Below are 19668 nucleotides of genomic sequence, written 5' to 3'. Positions count from 1 at the left end.
AGCTTCCATTGGGCGGTGCCCGGAGGGCTACTATCAGTGCGGCACTGGGCACTGTTTGAGCCTCGGGCGCCGCTGTGATGGGCTATCTGATTGCCCAGATGGCTCAGATGAGGTTGAGTGTTGTAAGTATTTAGCTTTTTGCTAGCCTTGTTACCTGGGCTATTTTAGATGTGTTACCCATTTTGTGCCATGCTCCATTTTAGCTGTTTTACCCATTTTGTTTTGCCATGCTTAGTGTGTATTTTTGTATTTTACTTTTTTGCTGCTAAACCCAACCCTTGAATGCTACAGTGCTTTTTCTCATTGAACAAATTTTATGAAGTCTCTAGGGACATCATCCATATAAATTATTTCCAAAACAAATAACTTCTTCTATTACTTTAAATGACCTCTTGTATTTTATTTTTACAATGTATCATCCTATATCAGATAATAACTAATACATTTGACTGAGCATTATATTTAAGATCCAATTAGTTTGAGCGCTAGGCTGGTACCCTTATCTTCAAAACAAATGTTGGACCTTATTTATTTTAATGTAGTCAAGGTCAGAGTAGCAGACTATATCCATGTGTGGAAATCAGGGAAAACACTCACACAGCTTTAGTCACTTATTTGCAGTCTGTTCAAATAATTTCTTTATTTTAGCATATAAATTTAAGGATTTAATGTCATTAGCTCCCTACTTGTTGCAGTCAGTGAGAACAGTAGTAATTACATTAACTTGTCTATCCATTCATCCACCCTTCAGTGATCTGGTTTCTGCAAGGTAACATTGCAGGGAATTATGGGATTGTACTTTCTGTGCAGCTTTATACTGATGAGACCTCAAAAGAGTTCAATTTCCAACCTTCCGTGTAATTTAGAGGTGTTATGGTTCCTGATTGCTCTTCCTCCTCACTTTAATTTTTGCAGCTTAATTGACCTAGGATTGTTGGATTTTAGTCCAATGTTTTCTGCAGATCCATATTGATGAGATCTTCATTGAGTTGATTTTTCAATGCTCTGTGAGATTTAAACTCCACTGTTTGGACTTTGCTACGACTTCGGTTTCTGCTTTGTTAGTTTACCAAGCTTTGCTGCATTTCAGTTAGTTTTGGTTTATGGCTTTACATTAATCAGACTTTTATAATGAATTCCAGTATTCCTTTTCAGATACAGGAGGTGTAATCCCTGATTACCTGCCCTTTTCACTTCTTGTGTAGAAGCATAACTTAACTGAGGACTTTTGGGTTTCAGCCATGTTTGGTGTGAGCTTTATGTTGATGAGATTTCAAATAATTTTTGTTTTCAGCATTCCACAGCTTTATTGACAGGTGTTATGACCCATGCCTGTCTACCATGCAGAGTGTTTTTTCAGTATTAGTTACCAAGAACTGTCAAAGTTTTGGATCTGAAGCAAATTTGATTTGTGGCTTTATACTGAACAGAACTTGTATGAGTTTGCTTTCCAGAATTCCACAGCAGCATTTACAGGAGTCATATCCCTTGATTACCTGCACTTCTCAATTTTTATTCTTCAGCATAACTTAACCAAGGATTGTTGGATTATGTTTAACTTTGTAATGAAGCTTCTGTTGATGAAACCTTGAATGAGTTGTTTCCAGTATTTCAGAAGATTCTGACAGGAGTCATGTCCAAGACTTTGGTTTCAGTTGGATTTCAGAAACTTTGGCATGCAACTATGTCTTGACGAGACTTGGAATTTGCTTCAGCATCATCATTCCACAACATTATTTAGATGAGCTATGTTTCTGTCCTCTTAACTTTGCTTTTTTGCATCATAACTTAAAGAGTTTTGAATTAAACCAAATTTAGTATGCACTTTAATAGGGATCGGTGCTTAAATTCGTTTTATTTCTAGCATTCAAGAACTAGGTGAAATTATTGCCAAAGTTTGGGAGAAAGTTTGTGAGACAGGTACTTGTACATCGGAATTGTTGTAAACCCCTTTTCGTTAATTCAAATATCATTTACATATTATTATTGCCAAATTTTGGGGAACCACACCAGAATTGACGAATTTGTGCTATAATGTAGCATGCAGTACAGGGTTTGAAAGAGAGAGAGAGGTAGGGAGGGACTGTGTGTGTCTGTGCTTCATTACTATTTTTACAGGTGTATAACAAGCTGACCCAGCTGTCAACAATGTAGACTCAGGTCTTCTTGTCCATAATCAGCTGGTAGATTAGAGTATGTTTTGTTAGCTTGAATTCATTTGTAGGACAAATGAACATATGACATAGACCCAATTTTGGTCATGCATTTTGGGAATTTGATCCATGTTTATCCTGTTTGTATTTAGGTGCACAATAGAAATACAGATAAATGCATTATTTTAAACCATACTTGTCAGACAGTAGTTTCTGCTTGTGTAGATCTTCTATGACTCATAGAGCCTTTTGTGACAAATTTTTTAAAATCTTTTTCTTGAATTTAATTTATATCAGCTACCTAGATAATAATAATAATAATAATAATAATAATAATGCTTTATTTATAGAGGATGACTCATTAATCATTAGATCTTGTATGCAGTAGCAAATACAAATATATGTTTCTACCATTTTGTGCCTTTGAGAAAGGGCTGTTCCTGTAAAATACACCAGGGATCAAGGGAAGGCACTTTTAATGTGGGGTAGTCACCAATATGTGCAATTTAGGATATTCTTATCATTTTATTATGAACTATATGAAATCAAAGTGCTCTGGCATATATTTTTAAAACACTGCCTGTCCTGGGTACCATGTATGTTTAAATAAAACAGCCCTGAGATAAGATATAAGAAAATCAGAGTTGTAGTACAATCCAACTTAGTGATTCCAAGAATGTTACATTCTGATTAAGTTTTCTAGTGCTCTTGAAACTTTAATTAAATTGAAACTAGCAACTTATACATTTGTACAGTAATCCATGCACAAATTAATAATTATTTTGGATTGTAATCAGTAATGGGAATATGTGTTGCTTTGTCTTGAATGTATCTGCTGCGTTAAATTAGCTGTGTTACATTGGAGATGTTAAAGCTGCAGTGTTAAACCAATTTATATTAAGTCTATGTTAAACTGGTTAAATAACCATATTAAATCTAATATGTTAAATAGACTTTGTTATAGCTGCTGTGTTAAATAGCAATATGTTAAATCAGCTGTGTTGAATTTGCTTATATTAAAACTGATTTGCTAAATCAGCTTTGTTAAATCAACTATGTTAAATTTGCTATGTCATAAATAACTATGTTAAATCATATGTCATAAATCATCAATGCTACATCATCTGTTACGCTATATCAACCCTGTTAAATCAGATATGTCATAAGTCAGCTATATGTTAGGTCAGCCATGTTCAACTGGCTATGCTAAATCAGCTATGAAGAATATTGACCAATTTTGATATCCAGAAAAATTATTGAGAATAATGAAGAAGAAAATATGACAGAGACATTTGAAGGAGTATGGTGCTGCCCCTCATAAATTAGAGATGTCTGAAAAATAGAAATGTTTAATTTTAACTTCTCAAATAATAATAATAATAATAATAATAATAATAATAATAATGAGGACTTTGTATAGCGCCTAATCTTTAGAAGCTCTAAGCGCTTTACATTAGACAACACCTATAACATAAAAACATATATAATGATAATGATTATGAAATCAAACACCATGAAATTAGAAAACATAAAAAACATGCTGAAAATATTAATGGTAGGAAACATTATTAAGTCTTTAAGGTTGTTCTTGCAGTCGAAATAAGTGAGTTTTAAGAGATCTCTTGAATGGGATCACTGTGTCTTTGTGTCTATGTTCAGTGGGCAATTCATTCCACATTGCTGGGCCCTGGTATGCAAAAGAACGCTGTCCATATGACTTTGTTTTCATAATGGGAATAATGAGTATATGTAGAAAGGAGATGTAGTAAATATCTTAACCAATAGTTTTATTTTCCTAAATTCTTTTTGGAATATTACAATTGTTATATCCCTAAATCAGCCACTCAGTGATGTGGTCTCTTCAGACTGCTTTTATTTTGGTCCCAACATGGCCATGTATTCTTATCACACCTCTATATTGTGCTCCATTAATTGGTATAAAAAAAATTGGACCCCAATTTTGTCTGATTTAAGAAAGTTCCCTTGTACTAATAAACTGATATGTCTTTTTAGGACTTAAAGTTGTAGTACTTTTGATTGATCTTAAGATAGTTTCATCCAGTTCTGTCCAAGGTAAAATTAATTTCAATCAATCTTTAGTGTCTTCAAGGGATATTATTTGCTTAAGTTAAAAATTAGAGGCCATTCAAGTTTTTTGTTGCAAGAAGTTTGTCTGAAAGCCAGAAACTGCTGTATTCTGCTTTATTTGGTATTAATTAGATCAACCAAATGGTGGTGTAAAACAGTTATTCAGTTTCCAGAAATAACTGATAATTAGAATATTTAAACTTATTTCTGTCACTTTCTCTAACATGTACATTCTATGGAGTAGTACATTGGTTCCTTTCTGTAATGCCCCTCATTATACTGCAGCCCATCTTATCCCTACACCAGTCTGTTTTTGGATTCCATTAAAGTGATCTAGAATTATTTCACTTAATTTTAGTTCAGACTAATAAGAACCAATTGTAATGTGATTTCACAGCAACAAATTTAACTCCATTTTCCATTTTTATATACTATTATGACATGGCCTTCTTGGAAAATTTCACATCAATAAATTTAACTCCATTTTGTGTTTTTGTAAACTAACATGATATGGCCTGGTTGGAACATAGCTCAGTATACGGCTTCCACACATAATGTTGGTCTCTTTATGATCCCTTTAGCATGGTTATGTTGAGAGAGAGTTGTGTAATATTAATGAAAATATACCTCAGAGAGAAGACTTACACTGTTTTAAGTGCATATTTACTATTAGCCTTCAGATTTGGAAAGTTTGTGTTCTTGCTTTCTAAAATACTTAAAATTGTACTTTTTGATATAATTTTTTTTTTAAATTCAGTAAATTCATCATGCTAGTGACATGAAAGTTTGTGATTGGCTCATTTGCTTTACATTTATTTTAAGCTATGTCTTAAAAAATGTGTGAATATATTATTATTTAGAAATTCTTGTAATCTGTGGTATTCATTGTTTTTGTTCACATTAAAACATATGTGTGTGGATGGAATGATTTCTTTTTGAGTATGGTTTTCATTTCAAATTAATCATTTATTTCCAGAGGCAAATTTCTATTTTGGCATGTTGGTAATGGTGAGAGAATAACTATGTGTTTTTTAATGAAAAAATGTTATTTTAATATTTATTTTTATGTTAATGTTTTGATTTTTTTCTCCTGTGTATTGATTTTTGCGTCATTTAAATTCTGAATTAAAGATTGTCTTTTAAGCATGGTTATGAGAATGTATATTATTTTGGTGATCAGGTGTAAAAAGTTTGGCATGCTTGTGATAGAAATTGAGTACTTTAATTTTCTAGAAAAAAATGAATTATTATATTGAACTTGATGCTTTTTAAAACATTTAATTGAATATCACTTATTTGAAGAACCTCCATACACTCTTAAAATTTAAGTATTGGATTAGGTAAATATTTATAACTGTTTTGTTCATATCATTTTATAATATTTTGTCTTTAAGAATGCCATTTTTCGTTAAACTTGTAGATGGGTGTTACATGTACTTATCTCCAAATATTGATGTTTTACAATATTTTTGTATGACCTTTTTTAAAATTGTGATTACATACTTATTGAATCAAAGCACTTTTTATATGCATTGATGCTACATAACCTTCTTGTGCTGCTGTGCTGCAAAGTACCATGATTCACAGGCTTCAATCACTGCTTTTGTGAAAGTTTTATTTGAACTTAACTATAAGTTCTTAAAAGATAGAGGAAAAGCTGATACAGTTCTAATAGTTTTCCATAAATTCATTGCTGTCAACTCATGTACAGATAAAAGCTCTCTACATTAGAATCTTAGATTACCTTTTATTCTCTGTGTATCTTAAACCTAATGATGCCCCTCTGCAAGTGTGAGGATGTAAATGGGTCTGATGTGCTTTCCTGTTTGTCACTAGAGGTAACTAATGGAGGCAGGGGCCATAGTTGCTCTGTGGTTAGCCTGCAGGTTTGGACCATTGGATCAGCCCGGATCAGCTGTCTTTGTGTTTTCTTGGTTGAGGCACTTTACTCCCTGGCATCAAGTACCCTACTTGTGCTGTCATTGCATAAAATGCCAAACCAATTATCCAGCTGTAAGCAGCCCAGATAATGATCAGCACATTGTATATTCAATACCACGACATTGCATGTGCTGTTTGAGGTTGCATAGACCTTTTACACAACTAATATATCTTAATTTTTTTAAATGATATAGTTGATGGTTCATCATTTTTTAATGGCACTTTTAACATATTACTGGCTAAATCATGCTGAAGAAATGAGAGGAAAGTGCATTTCCCAAGGACTCACCAAGGCATCCAACCCAGGCTTGCTTGGGCAGGTACACTCTACCACCTGAGCTACCACAGCTACCAATGTTGTGCATATCTGCAAAACTATGAAGTTATGACAATGACGTACGTAAGCTTAAAGTTTGCACAATAAAGTACAGTAAAAAATTAGAATAAAACAAAGCTGCATAATTTATTCTGTGATTTTCTTGTAATAATAATTTTTGACACAGTTGACATTCTTTAGATCTCTTTAATTTGACTGCCATAATGTGGAGTGTAAGTTATGATGACCATCCATCTGTTACCATTGTTTTCGCACAATAACTTGAGTTGTCCATCATCAATAGTTACCAGACTTTGTGGATGGATTGCACTTAGGATAAGGAAAAAACTGCTGAGGTTCAAAATATAAACTGCAAATGTCACTGTCACAAAAATAAAATGATGCTTGTTTGGTAACTCTGGTTCTTCACAATCTGCAGTTGCCAAACTTTATGGATGGGATAAAGAAGCTTATCAGATATGGGGCAAAGGTTTAGAGGTCTAGGTCTCAGCCATCTTAGCCATTTACAGTTGCTTAATGTTGAGGATCATTTGTCCTTGGGGCAAGAAAAGCCTTATTTATTTGTGTCCAGAGGTCAAGGTCATTGACTGAAAGAAGAAAAAAGGTTTCCACACAACGACTTGAGTCCTCTGACATAAAAAAAATGACCAAACCTTGTGGATGGCACACACTTTCATAATGAAGATCCATATTGATTTTGGGCTCAAAACATTTGGAGGTCTAGGTCACTGACTGAAGACTAAAGTAATAAAATAGTTCTGCACAGTAATAATAGTTCTATATCACATACTGAGACTAGTCTTTGTGGATGGCTTGCACCTTGAGTAAGGATGAAGTCAATCAAGTTTGGGGTCATGGGTCAAAGTCAAAAGTCACTGACTGAAAGTGAAAAATTAGTTTCTGCATGGTCACATTTGTTCTACATGACAGACCCAAGCCAAACTTTGTAGATGCCATACACTTAGGTATGGAAGAAGCCTATGATTTTAGAGTCAGAGGTCAAGGTCTTTGTGACTGAAAGAACAAAAGTGGTTTTCAACCCAAACATTTCAGTTATTTACATAGAAGAATCTTAAATATGGGGTGGGCATATAGTGTGCCATTAATGTTACTTTTATTTTAATAATGACATTGGTGTGATTCTTGACTGAAATTCTCTCAGATGAAAAAAAATAGGTCATGACCAGAATACTTGCACATACAAGAGCTGTAGGAGTTAAATGATTTTAATGAACTCTAGAGATAATTTTGAATTAATTTACTTGAAGATAATACATGGTGTTTTATAATGCCTTATTTTTTCAGCCACTGAACCACCAAAAAGTGTGGAGATTGAGCCCAAGCAATTGGAGATAAGTGAAGGAGAAAAGGTCATGCTGGTGTGCTCGTACTCTGGATTCCCACCACAAACGAAATTTGACTGGCGCAGGGTTGGACAGGTAGTCATAGAAAAAATTTCCTTCTTTTGAAGTGCTTTAGTTGCATATTCCTGAAGGACACTATTTGGTATAATTAAGAATTGTAGCTATAGATCCTTAACGGCAGTATTTGCATGACATGACCAAGAAGTGAGCTCAGATGGCCATTTGCTAACTTGGCATATCGAACATTGGTGTGGGAGCACATATCAGACTTTTAGAATTAAATCTGTGTAGCTTAGGCCCAGATTAACAAGAAAGGACACACTCATGAAAAACCCAACTAGTTTCTATTATCATTCTACAAAATTTGTTTGAGGACCAAATCAAATAAAACTGTACTCATTGTCTTGACAGAAGTGTTCATTAATGGTACATATTTTTGAGTTTGCAAGTCTGCTTTTGGTCAATTAATAAGTTATAAAGGTAGTTATGGAATAAAATACTGTTGTTGGGTTTGACTTTTTTAGTAAAGTTTTCTGAACAAAGAAAACAAATCAGTTTTTTATGAATAAATAATTAAAGAGAAAACTATTCAAGCATGAAAGGATACCACTAAAACTGAAGCAGCAGCAAATCTAGAACTGAAAATGACAGAGTTTCTAAAAAAATGTAATAATTAAATATATACATCTTTTTTTTTGTTGGAAATGTTTTTTTTTTGTAGTCACCTTGGAATGCTTTTGTATTAAATTTTACAATTATCTGGCTCTCACATTAAACTTGGGATAAAATTCCTGGCAAGAGTCATTTCCTACCTGGCTGCAGGAGATATTTGATTCCCAACATACTATATGTGTACCTGATTAGCTGTCACATTTTGTTTTCTGGTGTATGACTTTAAAGCCATTTTTAAGAAATACATGGAACTTGGTATACTTGCATATTACTATTTGAAGGAGTCTTGCATACTTTGTGCTATTCTACTTTTGTTATCAAGGTAGCAGAAGTCAGGCCCATAATATGGGAAAAGTGAGACAATCATTTTTCTGGCATCATCATCAGCATTTTTTAAGATGCATTTTGGTTAAAAAAATTTCATTTGCATTTATTTCCTAAACCTCTGGAAAGTTTCTTACCACACATGGCATGGAGCTAAGATTATCTGTTCTGTGGCATGCATACTTGCTCCTTTGACCAGTGGGTCAAGGTCATAGTCATAGAAAATTTGCATCAAAATTTCAGTTAACATTTTTCATTTGCCTAGATTTCACAAACTCCTTAATTGATTGTGTTCATAAGTATGATAAAATCATTATGAAACTAAGACAATTTAGTTGGCAACAAGATCATTACACCCATTGACCATGGAATCAATGTCATCATCAGAGAAAATTTTGTAAGAATTTAGTTCCAATTTATTCATTTGCATGTATATATTTCCTAAACCCCTTAGTGGATTTTGTTCATACATTGGATGAAACATTTCAAAAGTTGAGACATTCCATTCTGCAATACACTTGTTTGCCCATTTGACTTTGGGGTGTAAGTCAGTGAGAAAAAAAAAATTGTTTTAAGCTTTTGGTTAAAGATATTTAATTTACTTAATTTCCTGAACCCCTTGATGGACTTTGTTAATAGTTGGAAGACAATTCATTCTGTGACATGCCTTCTTAACTTTGTATTCAGGTCACACATTTTACAATGGAGTGTTTTTTGTTGTATGCTCGACATGCAGGTCAGACCTTATTTAATGAAATTTTTGATTGTTAAAGATTGGTATTAAATTAAAACTTTTGGAAAGGGGGAGATAAATAAGTGGAAAAGGTTCAATGAAAAATGATGAAAGTTTTTACATTAGCTTTTGTTTTTAATTTCCAGTCCTTACCAGTAGGCACCACAATCGACAGAAGAGGAAATACTCTGATCATACCTGAAGCTAAAGCTGAGGATTCTGGTGACTATGTTTGCACAGTCGATAACTATCAGGCTTCAGCTCGTGTTATTGTCACCAGAAGTAAGTCCTTTTGTTTTCTTCTTATATTGCAGACACCTTAATAGCTGAGATAAACACTGATTATGGTAACTCTGTCTTGCCAGATTCGTACTGGCTTGAATAATGTTATGTTGAATGATTGGGTTATTGACCCTTTATTAGATTTATAATTGATGACAGTTTTGACCACAAGTAGCATTCTAAAACAGTATGGAGTGTAAATGTATTTGGACAATTACTGCTATCTTGTATATGTTAAATATAAAGAGTGATTTTTAAGAAACTCTTTTGACTTGAAGTTTTGTTGTTAAATCCCATCTTCAACTTATAAAATGTTACAGACACTCAAACTCATCAATAAGTAAAATTGGGATACTTGGAAAAGTTATCTTGTTCATTGCAAGCAAGAACAATTAATGCAGACCACCCAGTTTATTTCTCAAGTGGACACAGTCCAAATTAATTTGCTGATGAAAAGTCAAACTGCGAGGTCATTTTGGTCATTTTATATTGTATGTACATACCATAACAGGAATAGCATGTGAGGTCAAACTGCTTGGTCATTCTGGTCAGTTTATATTGTATGCATATACCTTTTCAGGAATAGCATGTGCTACTGGAGAGTTCCAGTGCAAATCTGACAGAACCTGTATTGATGCTCGACGTTTGTGCAATGGCTTCAAAGAATGTGCTGATGGCAGCGATGAGATGGGTTGTCGTAAGTATTTTAGGTCTCATTTGTTTGTTTCAGTTTCTGCCTGCATTCAGTTCTCCAAATGCGAGATACTACTATCATAATTTTCATCTGTTTGCCTCAGCTTGCAATATCGTGTTATGGTTTTTCATGGTTTTTTATTACATGGTATGAAATTACTAGTAAAAAGATTTTAAAGAAAACATTTTTGTTCAAAAAAGCAATAAACTGGTACCATGTGAGATATTGGCACATCAAAATCTGACTAGGCCCCATTGGGAGATATCTAGTGGTCAAACTTTGATGCAAATATGGCATAAAGTAAATTTGACATTTTCATTGTATTTTCTTAACTTGAATCAAAGTGCATATCAAAAATCTAATTTCATGGAATGTTTCATAACACTTTCTATTGCCATCAAATTAGGCTGGTGATACAGTTGATGATATCAGGATCTCAAAATAGGTGCAAGAAGTTGCAAGAAATATTGTGCATAAATCAAGGATTGGAATGCAATCAGAACATTTGACAGTCCTCCCTTTTAAACTGATGATTGTCATTCACATAGAATATTTGGTATTTTCAAAGCTTTGTGGATTGTTGTATTGATTGTTCGACAATTTACCTTAGTTGTGCTTTGTTACTGGTGAGATTTATTGGTTTCAGTTGTAATTGTTTTAAGTACTTTGCTCAGAGTTGTACAAAATATGTTTGGGGATATATCAGAAATAAACTTATTATGTGCAATGCCATTGTACATATTATGTGCAAAAATGTGCAGTATCACCATATAACAATGTAAAAATTGTATGCCATAATCATAGCTGGTTTTCTTATCTAAACAGCTGATTATTCAAAACAATTAAAAAAATTGCTTGAATTGGCTCAGATTAAGGCTAATGATGAAGAGCAAAAGTGATCCATGTGCCTACTGCATAGCGTTATGTATATTTAATTTGCATTGTTTTTTTAGTTTTTTTTAAATTATTTTAAAATTTATTGTATGCTGATGTAATGAAACATTATATCTAGTGGCTGACCTTGTCCAAAATCAGTAACAGTTTTGGTAACAAATGTTTTTCTCCTCCAAGAGAGATTATATCTTAAGGCAGAGTCAGGGACATTCTATTTTTTTAATGGCTTGACTATGTGATGATTATCATATGTTTGATTGTGGTTTTGGTGAGGGGCATTCTAATTATTACCAAGATCTTTCTAAAAGAATGTTTTTTTTTTTCTCTCACCTTTATCCAGGGTCTGTTTATTTTGTCTTAGTTCAAAATAAAAATCTTGTTTCTTTGAAAATTAGTCATTCATGCTCTACAATCTAGCAGAATGAATATTTATTATTGTTGTGTCCAGTAGTTTATTTAGGCTGGAATTTATTTATTCAAATTATTTAATTCAGTGATCATTTTCTCGGGAAGTACAAAGTACTCGTTAAAAAAATAATATTCTTGGACAGAGACATTCACTGGAATTGTATTACTGTTTCAACACAAGACAGTTGGTACTACAACACAGTACAGGCCACCACAAGCACATCAGCATCTTCAGCATTGGATTTAATTTAGATATCTACTGAAGTTTATTCAGAACTTCTATTATCAGGACTTGTGTCAGTAATTCTATAATTATTTTGGGATTTAATTTGCAATACTGAGTTCTTGTTTAAAATTTTTATTTTGTATTTTGGGGAAATAAATTATCTGCTGAATTTTACAAAGCTTGTTGCTTTTCACTCTTCTCTTACTTATTTTAAAAGCATAGATTCGTAACGATAGGATGTTGAGATTGATCAAATGTGTCCTAATAAGTTTGTCTTGAAATTAACCAGATTTACCAAAAATTCAAACATTATTTAATTGGCGTTCCTGAATGAAAATATTAGCATTCAGCTCTTTCAGTTCTTGTTACCTGATGTTATCTTTACAGCAACCTTGCCTCCAAAGAGTGTAGAGATTAGTCCTCGAACCATGGACATCAGAGAGGGGGCCCAAGCAATCCTTGTGTGTAATTACCAAGGATTTCCACCTGGAACTCCTTTTGTATGGAGCAGAGTTGGAAATGTAAGAAATATGGGAATAGCATTTTATATATGTTCTTGTTCCTTTCCAGTTTTAATATAGCATCATTGTTTCAGGATTGTAATAATATTGTACATGGTTCATACAATCTTGAAAAATCCTTGCATTTGAGAGGTTACTTTGAAGACTCCTTGAAAGAAAGAAAAGTTGTTTTTTATACTTATAGCATTAAATATACAGAAAAAATTTTTTGTCAAGAAACTCCTTGACATTTTGTTATTGTGTATTTTTCCAAAGTAATAAATACAAAAAGAAAATGAGAGAAAATTAAGTGGATCAAACACTAGTCGGTTACAAAGTTATACATGGAGAAGGTTCAGTTTCGGTAGAATAAAATATTCCTTGGAAAGTCCTCGAAAAAGAAAGTATGTGGCTGTATGGACCATATATGTCTTATGTTTGCAGTGTATACTAGAGCAACTTGATTAGCTTGTCATCACAATCCCACACACATTTGATTACATACATCTGTATGCCATTTCTGTACAGAAAGATCCCATTCAGTTATATAGATGCCTTCAGTGACACAGATTACTGTAGTGTCATTTATTTTCATTAGGCTCAATTTTCGTGGTTTTGAAGAAAAAAACACATCTTCATTGGTACTTAAATTTGTGGTTTTGCCTATCAAAACTTGCATATTAGTAGGTATTTAATTTCATGGTTTAACCTCTGCAAATACCTGAAATAATTACAAAAGAATAAAATTATGCTGACACAAACGGCAGTCATTTTAATGTTTAAAACAATACTACCACTTGTATGAGCACAAATTAAAGAGCAGGCAAGTTCGATACTTACATCATGTTTTTTTTGAATAACATTAGTCAAAGCCAATGCAGCCAACAACACTAAAATGATACTTTCATCTCTTTGAGCACAAATAAAACACCTGTCAAGACTAATCACTTTCGCCATGTTTTCGTTTGAGTGCTCAACATCAAAGGAAGCCAATGCAGCCAACAACACTAGACCAATCGGTTATTAAAGTACATTTGAATGATCTCTTACTTAAACCACTGTCCACCAAGTTGCGCCATCAGTACTTTCTGAAGACCATGGCGTTAACACAATGGCTTAAGAGTGGTAAAATTCAACTTCGATAACCCTTCCCCCCGGCTGAATGGATAATTGCAGCTCATGTGACAATGAGTGAAAGATGGGACCTAATTATCAGTGGTTTTGAGAAAGCTGGACTTGTTTAATTCAGCAATTTGGGGGTTATTTACCTGAGAAGCATTTGTGAGTACCATGTGGCTTGATTGACACAATGTTGATACAGTGGTTTTGTTCAAAAATATGTGAAGTGTGAACTTTAATACTCTGCTGTAATTAGTGTATATACATAGTGTTTCATTAATAACTGTTTCAAGAAATAGTTATAGTATTTTACAGGATTGTTGTTCTTTTGGATTAAAAATGCTTGGATAAAATGAAATGTGCTTTCAGCAGGATTTAAATGTTTCAACAACAGTTGTACTCGAATGAAGGATAGATTTGAATAAGTATTAAATTTAATTTCCATATACTGTTATTTTGTATTATTTTTCTTTCATTTTCAGTATTACTATTGTTTGAATACCTTATGCTTTTTTCTATTTTCTCTCTATCCTTACTTACCTCACATATTGATTTAAGGCAGTGAGTGTAAACCTACAGCTATCGGACATCTTATCGAACTTGTGCATTGAAACAATATAAACTGATTTTTAATTCTTGTTTCAAAAAGTTAAAATAAAAAATAAAACAAACACATGTAAAAGCTAATATTTAATTACCAGATTACACTATTGACCTTGATTTATCAAATACTAGTAGCTGTGTTAATGTTTAGGAATGAAACACTGTAAGAAAATGGGGGGTGGGTGTCATCATCCTCCATTGCTCATTTTTCATTGAGGATTTAAATTTGTGGTTTGGGGCAACAACATAAACCATGAAAATTGGTCCACCACAAAAATTGATGATACTACAGTATGTACTACCTTTAATATTATACACCTGGAGGCACAGCCTTTATTTGAAATTGCTCATGTTGTTTACGCTGGGCAGTCATCTTGTCATCCTCAAAATGTCACAGAGTTTCTTCTTTAATTGCATTACTCAATCTTATAACCTTTGGAGAAATACTCCTACCTCACAAATCCAGTCCTCCCAGATAGAACATTTAGCTAAAAGGAGCTAAAAGTTATCTGCCCACCTTGGTGGCGGTTGGGCAGTGATCTCCCATTGATATAGGGACTGGTGGCAAAACCCATCATTATCTCAGCTATGACTTCTGCTCATGCTAAGAAGCTGCTAATTTACAATTGGCAGAAAGAGATGCACTGCTCTCCACCTCCACCTTCCTTAAGGATCACCATAAGGCCAAGCTATCATAGCCATTATCGATTAATATACTTTTTAATGGCCTGATCAATTAAGTATGCAAGCAAGCCAGTAAGGAGACAAATTTTCCCACCCAACAACCATAGCACAGACACAGGGATGTTTCAGGAAACCAACAATGGATCCAAGGACCATGACTCAAATGCAAACCTCTGACCAGTTTACCTATCATAGTTCCTTATGTCAAAAACCATAGTTCTCACAAACCAAAGTGGACAAAAGACAGAAGTAGCGATGACCTATGCCAAAATTTCTCTTTACGACTGCCTTCAACTCTCAAAAAATAAAATCAACTCCAAACTGCCCTTCCCATATATCTTGATAGGAGGAAGGCTTCAGTTCTTTGCTGCCAAGTGGGACATGATTTACCATGACAATCATTGGACCTCATCAGTGGTTTCGAGGGACTCTGCATTAGTTTCAAAACATCTCTGTCCAGCATCAGTCATTGGGTCTTCACTTATCTGATAAATCATGTTATGGCTCATGTCTGGACCAGATCCAAGGCAGCAAAATCGAGCTACCTGGATGATATCCTACAATAATCAGGTGAGATATATTAGCGCATGAAGTAATAACCCTCGTTACAATGGTTACAATCTGGGTTTCCTCATAAGCAAGGACAAATCTGACCTAGTACTATATCATCAATTTGTATGTCTAGGTATGGCATTTAACACAGTTAAACAGAGTACTTCTCCATCAGAAACGGGCATTGAAAATCAGGACCATTATGGCCTTATTACTCTCGATGGAATCTCTCCACATGGGAATTCCTTCACCTTCTAGGTTTACTCAAAGCAGCTGTGGACATCATCATCCTAGGTTGCTTTTACATGTGCCTGTTTTACAAATGATTCCTTTATCCCAGTGGAGGCCAATAGTTAGCCCACACCGACTGACCTCTTCCCATTTATACAAATATGAGGTACCATCTGCAGACTTGGAGTGACCTAATTTGGCTCAGAGCCCTGGGGTATACCTCTGAATGTACAACTGCCAACTGCCAGAGATCACAGTCTATATTAATGCAAGTACAGAAGGCAGGGTGGCACTCCTTTTCCAGAAAGCCAATGGAATGTGGTCTCCCAAGGACTGGCATCTACATATCAGTATCCTCAAGATTAAAGCCGTTTAAGGAAGCCTTTCACCAGTGGCAGGTTTTTTGTTGCAAAGGAGTCCTCCTTCCATCTGACAACTCTATGGTGCTGACTTTATCTCGAATAGCAAGGCAGAATCAAGTCCCCAGTCCCTTGCATACTGGTGTGGGACTCTAAAGTGGTGTTGTCAGCAACAAATCCACTTCCAAGTTTGTCATATTCCTGGACATTGAAATGTAATAGCAGATTCTTTCTCCTGGGACAATCAACTTATACTGACAGAATGGTCTCTCTGTCTCTCTGTTTTCACTGAGATATGGGACTGGCCATTGGTGGGCCTGTTTGTGACAAGGTGGAATACCCTGCTCCTAATCTTCATTGCATCAGTCCCAGATCACAAAGCCTGGCTATTCAATCCACTGGCTATATATTGGAACGGTCTGGATGCATATACCTACCCTCCACCAACTGTGATTCTAAAGTGGAAGGGTTTGGTAGAGTTTCTTCCTTTCATCTACTATATGTGGAATCTTGGAGGAACATAATTTACTTTTAAAAAATTTGGCTTTTTTTAAATTAAAGTGAAAAGCTATGTACAATGGAATTTGTTGATCATGACACATAAGGGACCTATGTTTTTTTCCTTGTCACATAATTCTCAATAAATTATGAACTTGTGTTTTGTAGTTTTGTGGGTTTGTTGCAGTTTTTCAGTACATACATTGCAGCCAGTATATTTGGTGGTGGAAGAAGTTGGGGAAAAAACATTTTCCCACAGGAAGCTACTGGCAAGGTTTCTCATTAAATTAGGAAAATGTGTGGACTAAAGTTTGAGATTTGTTTTTTAATTCCACTGAGAAAGGGCATAGAGTCTTGCACCTGTCTGTCGCCTCTTCTGTCCACTCATTCATATAACTTAGTTGTATTTTATGTTTATTTGAGAGAGAATTCATTTGGCAAAAGATGGGATTAGAGGGTATACATGTTCTGTGGGCAAATTTCTAGTCCCTTTTTAAATGAAACATTTGTTGATTTTTAGGAGTTACCTGTGCAGTCTTCAGTGGACAGACGAGGGAGCACCCTGACAATCCCAGTGGCTAAAGTTGGGGACTCTGGGGACTATGTGTGCAGTGTGGATGGTTATCAGGCATTGGCAAGGCTAAACGTTGTCAGAAGTAAGGAAAAGCTTTGAAATTCAAGTTACTAGACAGGCATCTTAAGCTTTGTGTGTCAGGACAACCCCAAAATTAACCAAAATAAATACAGTCTTAAAATTCTGAAACTTAGTTGTGAGCAAAATACATATTTTAAGAAAAGGAGAGCATAGCATGTTCATATTATCAGAGAAATGTACCAGTGTCTACATGCATTCTTATATCACAGTCTACATGCAATCTACTGTTGTCTACGTGTACTCTAATATCACAGTCTACATGCAATCTGCTATTGTCTATGTGTACTTTACTATGTCTACATGCAATCTACTGTTGTCTACGTGTACTCTAATGTCATAATCTACATGCAATCTGCTATTGTCTATGTGTACTTTACTATGTCTACATGCAATCTACTGTTTACGTGTACTTTAATATCATAATCTATATGCAATCTGCTATTGTCTATGTGTACTTTACTATGTCTACATGCAGTCTACTGTTGTCTACATGTCCTCTAATATCATAATCTACATGCAATCTATTGTCTATGTGTACTTTAATATGTCTACATGCAGTCTACTGTCGTCTACATGTCCTCTAACATCACAATCTACATGCAATCTACCCTTGTCTACATGTACTCTGTATCGCAGTCTATATGCAGTCTATCTTTGTGTACACATACTCTGTATCTCAGTCTATATGCAGTCTATCTTTGTTTACACATACTCTGTATCTCAGTCTATATGCAGTCTATATTTGCTTACACAGGCTCTGTATCTCTGTCCATATGCAGTCAATCCTTGTTTACACATACTCTGTATTTCAGTCTATATGCAGCCGATCCTTGTTTACACATACTCAGTATCTCGGTCTATATGTAGTCGATCCTTGTTTACACATACTCTGTATCTCAGTCTACATGCAGTCTATCCTTGTCTACATGTACTCTGTATCTCAATTGACATGCAATTTACCTTTTTCTGCATGTACTTGGGATCTCAATCTATATGCACTCAACCCTTGTCTACATGTGCTCTGTATCTCAGTCTGTGTGTAATCTACCTTTGTCTATAGGTACACTTTATTTTACTCTACATGTAATATACCCTTGTCTACATGTAGGAGCATATCTCAATCTACATGTAATCTCCCCTTGTCTACATGTACTCAGTATCTCAATCTAATTGCAATCTACACTTGTCTACATGTACTATATCTCAATCTACATGCAGTCTACCTTTGTCTAAATTTACTCTATCTTTATCTACATGTAATTCATATCTAACCTACAAGATATGAAATATTTGTATTCATTGGTCAGACGTCTTGAAAAAATTACATGATGTGTAAGAAAGTTTCCAAACTTTTGCAATGACTAGATAAAATCCCCAAAATGGCTAAACCTGCAGAAAATCAGAGGTTGGTGACAAATCAGCAATTATCTGAAAAATTTGCAGTTGTGGTTACCTTGAATTTTTTTTATAACATGTTTGCAAGTCTTTAATTCAAGGATAGATCAATATCTATATGTCAAGCATAAGTAGTATAAAATTTTTGTCTTTATCAGAGGATTATTTTCATTATAGTCTTTACACAATCTGATTAAAATCAGATCTCTGTATGAAGATCTAACAGTGATTGCTTAGGGTTATGTTCTGGTGGCCTATGCTAGTATCTTAATTGCTAATTTTATCAGCGAATAAGACAAAGTCTTTTATCTTCACATTTGGGAGATTCAGCAGTATAGGTAAAGAGATAACAATTTGATTCACTTTCAGATTTTTGAAAGCTTATTTCCACTGGCTAATTCAAAGGTCACCAGAACATGACCCCTAAACAGTTGCTGTCAGATCTTCATGTAGGTCAGTGGAGATCTGATTTTAATCAGACTGAACCTTTACATAAGCTGGAGACCAAAGGAGACATGTCATCTGTAGATGACTTGTCATCATCAGTGTTTACATTATGTGGAGGTTATGACAATGTTGAAATTGATGATGATGATTATTATTATGGTTGTGGTTGCAGTAGTGATGTTGATGATAATGGTGATACTGATGATGGTGATTTTAAAGCAGTAAATCTTTTACATGCCAAATGTTTCTTATTCGGTAATAAGATTTTTAAAATTCTGTTTCAGTTGGGCCGGAGCCAGAACAACCTCCAGGCCCATGTGGCCGTGAGGAGGCAGTGTGTCGTAGTGGCCAATGTATCCGCCGTGAGTACCGCTGTGATGGAGAGAAAGACTGTCTTGATGGATCAGATGAGATGGATTGCTGTAAGTATTCATCTTACATTGTTCGTCCATTTGTCTTGTAGATTTGCATGTACATTATTTTGTTGCCATATGATTCCATGTTTACAG

The 19668-nt window shown here is 34.5% G+C and overlaps 1 protein-coding gene across 13 annotated transcripts in view; it reads left to right on the top strand.

The window, feature by feature from the left end:
• The window catches only part of LOC149781703 (basement membrane-specific heparan sulfate proteoglycan core protein-like), a 438170-nt gene that overhangs the window by 195318 nt on the left and 223184 nt on the right, over window positions 1-19668 (top strand). For 11 of the 13 annotated variants that reach the window (XM_089935800.1, XM_089935795.1, XM_089935799.1 and 8 more), the window contains 7 exons: window positions 3-122; window positions 7825-7958; window positions 9759-9894; window positions 10475-10591; window positions 12504-12637; window positions 17183-17318; window positions 19444-19581. In XM_089935800.1, the coding sequence (XP_089791926.1) occupies window positions 3-122; window positions 7825-7958; window positions 9759-9894; window positions 10475-10591; window positions 12504-12637; window positions 17183-17318; window positions 19444-19581 (915 nt within the window). The remainder of the gene's footprint in view (window positions 1-2; window positions 123-7824; window positions 7959-9758; window positions 9895-10474; window positions 10592-12503; window positions 12638-17182; window positions 17319-19443; window positions 19582-19668) is intronic. The other 2 variants (XM_089935802.1, XM_089935798.1) reach the window with 1 other exon arrangement.

Source organism: Sinohyriopsis cumingii, chromosome 15 (genome assembly GCF_028554795.1).
Source record: "Sinohyriopsis cumingii isolate HCF-2022 chromosome 15, ASM2855479v2, whole genome shotgun sequence".
NCBI lineage: Eukaryota > Metazoa > Mollusca > Bivalvia > Unionida > Unionidae > Sinohyriopsis > Sinohyriopsis cumingii.
This window is presented reverse-complemented; position numbering and strand designations above follow the sequence as displayed.